Here is a 10874-nt window from a genome sequence, read left to right on the forward strand (position 1 = left end):
TAAGAGTGATGGAAACATCTTATCTTCGCCAAGGAAGATATGCAGACGGCCAATGAGCACATGAGAAAGTGTTCACCACTATCAGCCATTAGAGAAATGCCAGTTTAAGCCAGGATGATCATCTTTACACACCTATTAGATTGGGTAAAATACAATAGAGGTAAAACCTAATACTGGTAAGAACGTGGAGAAACTGGACCACTCAGCCATTGCTGGAGGGAATGCAACATGGTATAGCTATTCTAGAATATGGTTTAGCGTTTTCTGCTTTTCTCAGTTTTATTGACATATAACTGAGATATAACTTGTATTAAAGTGTATAGCATAAAGATTTGATATGTGTATAACTTGCAAAATCATCCCCACAATAACTTTAATTAACATCCATCACCTCCAAAGTTATAATTATTTTTCCTTGTGATGAGAACTTTTTTTTAAAGCTCATTTATTTAGGGGTGCCTGGGTGGCTCAGTTGGTTAAGCGTCTCACTTCAGCTCAGGTCATGATCTCACAGTTTGTGACTTCAAGCCCCGCATCAAGCTCTGTGCTGACAGCTCAGAGCCTGGAGCCTGCTTTCGATTCTGTGTCTCCCTCTCTCTCTTCCCCTCCCCTGCACATGCTCTGTCTGTCTGTCTCAAAAAAAAAAAGGTTCATTTATTTAGAGAGAGACAGAGAGAGAGTTGGGGAGAGGCAGAGAGAGAGGAGACAGAGAATCTCAGGCAGGCTCCGAGTGTCAGCGCAGAGCCTGATGCAGGGCTCGAATTAACGAACTGTGAGATCATAGCCTGAGCCAAAATCAAGAGTCAGAGGCTTAACCAACTGAGCCACCAGGATCCCCTGTGATGAGATCTTTAAGTTTTACTCTCTTAGCAACTTTCAAATATACGATACAGCACTGTTCACCATAGTCACGACACTGGACATTACATGCCAAGAACTTATTTATCTCATAACTGGAAGCTTATACCTTTTGTCTTCCTGTCTCCATGTCCCCAACACCCAACCAGTTTCTTATGAAAGGAAACATTCTATTACCCTATGACTCAGCAATCGCACTCTTTGTTTACCCCTTTTCAATCACCTCCTCCTTCTTGAGAGTGTTTCAGGTGTCACTGACCAAACCTATCTCCAGGACCAAGCCCAACATCTCTTCCTTCATCTACAAGCCACAGACATGTATTTAAAATTAGCACCTGCAGCAGGCTCATTAGAGCAAATGGAACAATTCCAAGACTGTCTATGCTATTGAACAAGATCCTTTCTTTTTTTCTCAGAATGCCATCCTTAGAAATAGATAAGTCTGTAATGTCAAGAGGAGTATAAGAAGTCAGAGAGTGAAGCCAATAGCCAGAATCAGAGTGGATGGGCGTCATCACATTGGGGGTGATGACATCACTCACAGAAGTTCGCCCCACACCTACTAAGTTTCTGATTGAATCCAGCTGTGCTTGAAGAGAAACTTACTAAGTAAGCTGAGAAGCTGGAAATGTCTGTTACAAGGTGGTTGACCTGTCACCTATTGTCCCTAGGGGTATAGACAATGCCTAACCAGGCTGGAATATTAGGAAACTTGGCAGAAAAATGTGAGAATGTACGATGTAGTGGTTACTACTTGCTGCCTGCACTAAACTCCAGCAAGAACCATACTTCCTTTACAGAGAAACTTCTATGCACAACACCCATCAGGAAACAGGGAAGAGAAGGAGACCTTGTTAAGAGAGACTAGTTCTGTGCACAATAATTGAAGACATTTTGGATTCTGTTCATCTTTTTACCTGCAGAGTTAGAGGCACTAAATTCTCTGCCCCAGACTAATGTTGGAATTGAAGATGGAACAGAAGGTAAGATAGCAGAAGGAACCAACAGCTTTTATCCCCTCAGGATTCTTTTTTTTTCTTTTTGTAATATCCTTTACTTTTTGACCCCCTTCCCTTTCTCCCACTCTACAGCCCCTGTGTTTGCCAACCACTAATCTACTTTCGGTATCTATTAGCTTTGTTTTTTTGTTTATTTGTTTGCTTGATTTTTGTTTTGTTTGTTTTTCTTTTTTGCTTTTTGTTTTGATTCCACATTTGAGAGAGATTATATAGTATTTACCTTTCTTTGTCTGACTTATCGCACTTGGGATAATGACCCTCAAGATCCATCCATATTGTCACAAGTGGCAAAATTCCATTCTTTTTTATGGCTGAGCAGTATGTCAGTATATATATATATATATATATATATATATATATATGCCACATCTTCTTTATGCATTCATTTATTCATTCATTGACACTTAGGTTGTTTCTATATCTTGACTCTTTTAAATAATACTGTAATGGATATGTAGTACATATACCATTTCCAATTAGTGTTTTCATTTTCTATGAATAAATACCCAGAAGTGGGAATTCTGGATATTATGGTAGTTATATATTTAACTTGGGGGAATCTCCATGCTGTTTTCCATATGAACTGTACCAGTTTACATTCCCACAAAGTGTGTATACAAGGGAGTCCTTTTCTCCACATCCTCACTATGCTTTTTATTTCTTATCTTTTTGATAATAGTAACACTAACAGGTGTGAGGTAACATCTCAATGTGATTTTTATTTGCATTTCCTGGTGATTAACAATGATGAGCATCTTTTCATGTACTTTTTGGCCATCCATGTGTCTTCTTTGGAAAAATATCTATTCACATTCTCTGTATATGTGTGAGTTTATTTCTGGACTTTCTATTCTATTCCATCCATCTATGTGTTTGTTTTCATTTAATTAAGAAGGACATGGGTTTTCTCTGTATTATTTCTTACAATTGCATGTGACTACAATTATCTCAAAAGAAAACATTTAATAAAAAGAAAAAGCTTATCTGTATGTTGACAAGCTAAATGGGGGCTGCCATGTTGAACAAAGGCTATTTCTTAGCCACCAGCATCCATTTCCTCTTGTCTTGGTAGGAACAGCGTGCTCTCGTTTGTGGTTTCTTCTTCCCCATCACATGCAGTCTTGTGGGGGAGGGGGCTATATTAAGATGCCTTTCCCTCCCTTAGACACAGGATGAAATATTGACAGACATTGTCTTCCAGGTTTTTCAATCTGGAAGCAGAGTGGATGCAAGGATGGAGGAAACAATGTGAATTCTTTTATTATAGCAACTGAGCCCTGACCACATTGCTGACTAGTTCCTGCTGCTTAGATGCCAGATTTGCCCTGGATTCCAGGTGTTTTGGTCCTGACATCTATTTCTTAGCATTGCTATGAACTCTGTCAATATCTTCTCCAAATTTCTATTAAAAAAAAAGAATATAATTGGTTTGGATTACCTGTCTTTTGCTCTTCAAAGATATCTTAAAATAGCTGAGCTGTCAATTACCCTAGTTTCACATCATGTCAGTTTTCTTATTCTTTGCATATGGACTAACTTAGAGTTCGCCAACATTGGGACATGCATCATTGGGACATGCAACAAGGATTCAAAGACTCTCTTAGACAGAAGTCACTGTGAAAGGAAATGCAGTGATATATTTAAGCCATGTAACAATGCCTAACATATCACAAGCTGTTGACAACTACCACAAAGGTGATGATGACGATGATGGTGATGATGTTGGTTTCCTGGACTGTAGAATGTCTGAAGCAAAAGTTGCAAGTAACTTGCTCTTGTTGTTGATAAAGTGAAACCAAGTAGACTGATGATCTCAATAAGTAGCTGATATACTTGTAATAATCTGGCCATCTGAATGCAGATAATAATAATACTAACCATGTTATAAGCATTTTTTTCTATTAAATAATTTAAAACATTTTCTGCACTTGCTTGAACATTAGTTTATTCATGATATTCTTTCTTAATATATAGTGTGGAAGGAAAATTCGCCTGCCTTGGGTGAATTATCACAGATTAAAGTTGGAAAAAGAAACAGAAAAATATGTAAACATAAATGTGAATATTTCAGCTCCATTTATTCATTTTTAATGTGACCAAAATGAGAGCAACTTTATGCATGGATGTACTTTGCAAATCAAAAAAAAAAAGTCAAATCTAAAAGAATTGAAAGTCATCATTTGGCTCTGCTGCCCATATTTTTAGTACAACATGCAACCTTTCTTATTAATCAAGCACCTGCTGACCCAATCATTGAGATACTGGGTTCAATGGTGTAGTAGACATGAACATGACTTTGAGGAGCTCAGCCTAGCCAGGATTACCAAAAACTTATAAACACTGTAACAGGCACCTGAGCACTCTGAAGTCTAGAATCTGTGGAAACACAAAGAAAAAATCCATTTACTGGCTTTTCGTTAGGGGACTGGAGGGAAGAACAGGATTCTACCAGGCACTTAAAGAGGTAGAATGGTAATAAAGAACATTCTTTAATAAAGGTAAATAAAGGTAATAAAGGCACAGCTTGCCAAAGGCACTGAGGCACAGGAGAGCCCCTCGGGCAACATCAGGTCATCACAGTAGCCCACTGACGGAGCACACCATTCATTGCTTTGTGACATGGGTGAGAGATGAGCCTGGAAATGCCATTTAGGGCCAGCAGTAAAGAATGGCAGAAAACAAAGATAATGATGAGAGTGATGGTGCTCCTTCAGAATGGGATAAAAGGATGAGCCCAGGGATAACACTGTGAAGGACTAAGTAGTCCAACAGTCACGGACAATTAGTCAGAAACCATTTGCTATGACTTTACACCACGCAAAATAAAACATTTAAAATGTGATATTACCTCTAGCATAATGGGTCAAACGTGAGACAATATATATTTTAGGTTCTGTGGGTATAGTTAGGACATGTATGCCTCATTTATCAGTTTGGGAGTACAATTTAAGAATGTTAACCAGATGTAGCTTGGCTTTTTTAGCGTATAGGCTTACTTATTTATGGTTCATTTCACTAATCTGGTAACCTGGTTCACAGGAAGTAAAGAAATCGGTAGGTATTGCCTATGTATCAAATTCTCAAATAAATATTTTCTGAATGAAGCAAGGCTTTTGGAAGGATTTTTTGTGACCTCACAAGGAAGCAGTATTAAATTAGCCCTACTCTATGCTCATGCCTGATGTGTGTTATCTCATTTAATCTTCACAAGAGTCCTCTGAGGAAAATCTACTTTTATTGCCCCATGTCCTCACTGAAGAAACTGAGGCTGAGGACATTGGGGAACCTACTGGGGACCCACACCAAGAGAACTGTATAATGGCCATGCAGACCCAGCCCTGACTCCAAACCCCTGTACAGAATCCCTCTGACCACTGCGCTCCCAGAGTACAGAGTGCTGGAAACAACATGTGAGGAAGATCACTTGGGTGTCTCAGGCATGTAGTAGGTCTGGGAAAGGAGGTCGTCAACCACTCACTGTTTAGACATATGGAATCCTGTTTATAAGGAGAGCATAACCAGTTGTTAGAGGGGAAAATCATAGACTCCTGATAAATAATTTTTTGCTTGAGATAAATGTGTTTCTGAAACATTTTAAATTAAATCTGAAGAAAAGCACGTCAGATAGTGAGGACCATAATAATCCATAACACAAAGACTGGGGAGGAAAAGCTGTTTCCACAATCCGCCAGTCTTCCTTTTATTAAACCATATTATTCTGTAAATAACTCTTTTCTGTTGGTTTTGAAAAAGGCTTGAGAGGGAAGAACAATCCCTACTTGGGGGAGGCAGGAAGGGAGCATTACAAAATAAGACACTTTCCCCGGACACCCCTCCCATCTGCCCTTTTCCCTGAAATGACTTGAGCCTTGCCCAGTGCATACCCTGTTTGGGGAACTGCCAGCCCTCTCCAGATTCTTCCATACCCAGGGGCATCCCATCCTGACACAGTGATAACACCTCTCCCTGTGGGCTCTGCATCCTTTACCTGCCCCACCTTTGATCAGAATAAACAGGAACGACTAGATTAGATTATCCTGTTCTCATCCCTCCAGAAGATTTTCACCAAAAAAGCTAGGACTAAAGGACAGGCAGGGTGATGCTGAAAACCCACCTGGGGCTTCCTATGAAGTTCTTTTCATGAACCACCTTCCAACGGATAAGTGCATGGTAATTAGTTGATGTAGGTCCCCAGGGAGATGCTGGACCCTCCCCCTCCAAAGGGCTGTCCCTGGTCCTCCACCTTACCTCCCCCTGGGGCCACTGAAGCAGACACAAATTCCCCTGGGATAATTAGGGACCCAGGCATCACATGCCCCAGCAGCCCAGAATTCCAGGGCACAGAGGCCCCTCCCAGAGGATGGATCAGCCAATTGTAGTGCAGGCAGGTGGGGCACAAGGCTGGTAGGGCCAATCTCAGACCTTAAATGAGCAGCCTCCCAACCATTGCCAGGCCTCCTGGACATCCCCTGACCTAAAGCTGTGACTGAAACTGCAAAACTACATCTGCCACAGGTGAGATCCCCAGAACTGGCATGAAGGGTGGGCCACCTCTGAAAACACTGGGGACAGCTGCTTTGGGGATCCGGGGTTTGGGGCTCCCAGGAGGCACTTTTCCAGGACCTGACCCCTCCAGACATGGCAGCTTGCCCCCACACACCAGGACTCAGGACTCCTCACTCCCTGCACTGCCATTTACATGTTCTGGAAGCAGGAGGCAGGTCACAGGGCAGGGAGTGGGAGCACTGCACATCCCACATCCTCAGCCTTCCTCCACGGCCTGTGTAAACACTCAGGAGGATAAATTCAATCTTTTTGCTCTACTTCAGTGGCTCTAACATCTGAGAGGGAAGAATGGCTTTTTAGGTGGTTTGATCTAATCAGACACTCATTCTTTTCCTTTCCTAGGTTTTCAAACATGCATCCTGCCTTCTTCCTGGCTACCTTTTGCCTGGGAATAGCGTCAGCTGCTCCACAAGTCAATCAGAGCTTAGATGAACAATGGTCCCAGTGGAAGGCAACACAAGGGAAACTATATAGCATGGTTGGTAACATTTAAACTTTCCAGGGGGACCCCTGAAAGAACATTCAATGATGGTAGGAGTTCACAGCAAGGAGTAGCTTCTTGAGGCCGCTCTTACCAAGTCAGTAAGCAGGGCACTGGGACTTTGCACAACATGGGCATATGTCCTGCTGTATGGTTGTGGAGAACAATTCCCAGAAGCCTCAGGCCATCCCTGGGCCATCCCTACACCCAGGTGTAGGTCCACATCCACTAGGTGTAGGTCTTTAGCTTTTTTTATTTTTATTTTTTTAACATTTATTTATTTTTTAGAGAAAGAGAGAGACAGATATTGAGCAGGAGAGGAACAGAGAGAGAGGAAGACATAGAAACCTAAACAGGCTCCAGGCTCTGAGCTGTCAGGACAGAGCCTGACACTGGGCTCAAACCCCGGAACCACGAGATCATGTCCTGAGCCCAAGTTGGATGCTTAACTGACTGAGCCACTCAGGCATCCCAGGTCATTCCTAGGATTTAAATGGGAATATAGATGATAAGTTAAATATTTATCTCCAGGATGAAGAAGGACAGAAGAGAACAGTGTGGGAGAGGAATATGCAAATGATTGAACAGAACAATCGGGAACACAGCCAAGGGAAACACAGCTCACAATGGCAATGAATGGCTTTGGTGACATGATGAGTGTGGCATGGATTGTTGGATGTTTCATGCTTCCTCTAAGTACTTTTTCAAAACATCTCATGCTTGCCAACATTCTGTTTCCTTTTCCTTGAAGACCAGTGAAGAATTCAAGCAGGTGTTGAATGACCTTAAAATCCAAAAACACAAAAAGGGGAAAGTGTTCCAAGCACCTCTCTTTGCCAAGATCCCTTCATCTGTGGACTGGAGAGAGAAAGGCTATGTGACTTCCGTGAAGGATCAGGTGGGACAATTCAAGAGTAAAGCCAAAAGGAATCAGTGTTGTTGCTTTGGAAATTGAGGCACAATATGCAGTTTGTTATGTTTTAAAAGAGTTTTAAGATTTATGGGATGTTGTCAAAGTCTTGCAATTTATTTTGCATGCTAAGAGCGTTTGCATTTTGTTTTCAGGGTGACTGTTGTTCTTGTAGGGCTTTTAGTGCAACTGGTGCCCTAGAAGGACAGATGTTTCAGAAAACTGGCAAACTTGTTTCATTGAGTGAGCAGAACCTGGCGGACTGCTCTTGGACTCATGGCAATAAGGGCTGCCATGGTGGCCTAATGGATAAAGCCAGTATGTTAAGGACAATGGGGGACTGGACTCAGAGGAATCCTATACATATCATGCAAAGGTAAGTGGAGTTCCTTATCTTTTATCAAAGTTGAGCATTTCAGTAGAAACAGATCCTGTAGGGGCGCCTGGGTGGCGCAGTCGGTTAAGCGTCCGACTTCAGCCAGGTCACGATCTCGCGGTCCGTGAGTTCGAGCCCCGCGTCGGGCTCTGGGCTGATGGCTCAGAGCCTGGAGCCTGTTTCCTATTCTGTGTCTCCCTCTCTCTCTGCCCCTCCCCCGTTCATGCTCTGTCTCTCTCTCTGTCCCAAATAAATAAATAAACGTTGAAAAAAAAATTAAAAAAAAAAAAAAAAAGAAACAGATCCTGTATTTAGAATTCTTGTATGTGATTGTTGACTCTATACCTGCAAATGGTCAGAACTGCCATTAAAATGTATTAGCCTAGCACAGCTCTCTGATCACCTCATTACCATATAGCTGTTCCTACAACTATGTTAAACGGTGACACGAACACCATCTTATATACAGTACAGGTCTCCAGAGTGAAAACTTTATGAATGAGTAGACCCAAAGAGTGTCTCATTGGATAGACACTGCTAATTTTTCAACTTCAAAACAATCAATCCCATTTTGTGTCCTGAGATACTTTATAACAAACTTGACTTGGAAATCATTCAGTTGCAAACAGTTTTGCACTCCTGTTCCCCTGGAGGTGGATGGTAGTGATCAAGCCTCTCCCCCTTTACCTTTGAAAGAACGAATCCTGCAAATACAAGCCTGAGAATTCTGTTGCCAACGTGACTGCCTTCTGGAGTGTCGTAAACAAGGAGGATGGCCTAATGACCACAGTGGCAACTGTGGGGCCTGTCTCTGCTGCTGTAGATGCAAGCCTGAATTCCTTCCAGCTCTATAAAAAAGGTCAGCATGTGTCTACATAGAAAAGTAGGCAGGACAAATGGGGAACCACCATCATATAAGACAAGATAGACCCTTTGCTGTGTACAGATCAGGAGGGTATGGACTTCACGTAGTTGTTCCTTCAGCACATGTGATTTTGTGCCTGTTGTTCAGCATGTTGACATGACTTCACCCAAATTCCCCTCTTTCAACCACTTCATAAATATATTCAAATGGCTACATAATTTGATTGGTATAGTTTAACTTACTTTAGTTCTTCCCACCTGTTAGACCTGGAAGATTTCCAAAGAGTTTTACTAGTGAAATGGACGCTGGAAAGAACCCCTTGGCTGAAGTGATTGTGTGTTTTTCTGCTGCTTCCCAATGCTGACATGGTAGAATAGAATGACAAAGTTTCAACGAGTGTTCTTCTATGCCTCTTGACTGTTCTTTACAAAAGAGATTGTGATGATGTGTGTGTGATGCTGTGCATGAGAGCCTAAATCCCCAGCCTTGCTAAACAAAAAGAGCTGATTTCTAAATCTTATTGGATTTATATCCCACCTGAATTTTGAGATGCCTCCTTTACTGCAGTGACTTGGTTATTGTTAGATGTTATCATGTTGCTTTGATGTCCCACCTTGGAATTGAAATTTACTTTTCCAGGCATTTATTATGATCCGAAGTGCAGCAATAAACGCCTGAATCACGGTGTTCTGGTGGTTGGCTATGGCTTTGAAGGAGAAGAATCGGATAACAAAAAATATTGGACTGTCAACAACAGGTATAAAAAGCCAAAAATATTTATCTTTGGAATTGAAAAGGAAATCCTTTTGGCATCAGTGTTTGGATACAGATCATCAAACCTTTGAGCCCACTTCTGAGACCCCAGAAGTGTTTTCCCTACTTAGTGGGAACAGAGACATATTCATTTGTTGACATTAAGCTACTGTTTCAAACTTGCAAGTGTCCTGCTATAGTTTGAGTAGTACTGCATCCGAAACACATCTGACCCAAGACTTTCCTTTTCCTATTTCTCATTTTGCAGTTTGTGAAAGTTTTGGGGATAGATTTCTCTGCTGGGTTGGAACTCAACCATGAACAAGGATGACCTCTCTTGATTCTTCCTGTATCTGTCCTGGCCTCTGGGGCACTGCTGAGTGTCAGGTGTTATTGTCCATAAAGAGAAATGTGTTTCTTCCTCTGTAATAAATGAAAAAACCCATTTTTTTCAGCTGGGTGCAAAGTGGGGCAAACACGGCTACATACTCATGGCCAAGGACCGGGACAACCACTGTGGAATCGCCACCATGGCCAGCTTTCCTATTGTGTGAGATGATGGTGTAAAGAAGACCTTGACTGGCAACAAATTATCCAGAAAATGGGTTTTATTTTCAAGCCTACCACACCCTGCTGTGTGGGGTGAAACACTTGAATCATTAAAAAACCAAGTTGTGATTTGATTGTGTGACATTTTTCACTGTGAATGTTACCACTTCACTCATTACTGCTGTAAATACTTTTGTATGAGTGACTAGTCTAGTAACTTTTGAATTTTCAAGTTTCTTTTAAGAATGTATGAAATTTTACTTTTTAAAAGTGAAACAACTGCAGGGGTGCCTGGGTGGCTCCGTTGGAGAGTGTCCAACTCTTGATTTCAACCGAGGTCGTGATCTCATGGTTCGAGGGATTGAGCCCCTCGTTGGGCTCTGTGAGCTGACAGTTTAGGATTTTAATTTCTTTAGAGAAACCCACAAACGTGGCCTAACTACCATTAATGTTTTCTTCCACCTTAAAATGTTGGAACAAAAAAAGAAGGACTTGAA

General features: G+C 41.6%; 1 protein-coding gene across 1 annotated transcript; it reads left to right on the forward strand.

The window, feature by feature from the left end:
- The first annotated feature begins 6795 nt into the window (after positions 1-6795).
- Positions 6796-10382, forward strand: LOC115499766 (cathepsin L1-like). The gene is given in 10 exon segments (XM_030293926.1): positions 6796-6921; positions 7456-7540; positions 7543-7583; positions 7676-7822; positions 7990-8146; positions 8149-8210; positions 8907-9069; positions 9715-9832; position 9892; positions 10284-10382. Coding segments are annotated over 10 exon segments (999 nt in total).
- Positions 10383-10874: the final 492 nt, after the last annotated feature.

Source organism: Lynx canadensis, chromosome D4 (genome assembly GCF_007474595.2).
Source record: "Lynx canadensis isolate LIC74 chromosome D4, mLynCan4.pri.v2, whole genome shotgun sequence".
Lineage (NCBI taxonomy): Eukaryota > Metazoa > Chordata > Mammalia > Carnivora > Felidae > Lynx > Lynx canadensis.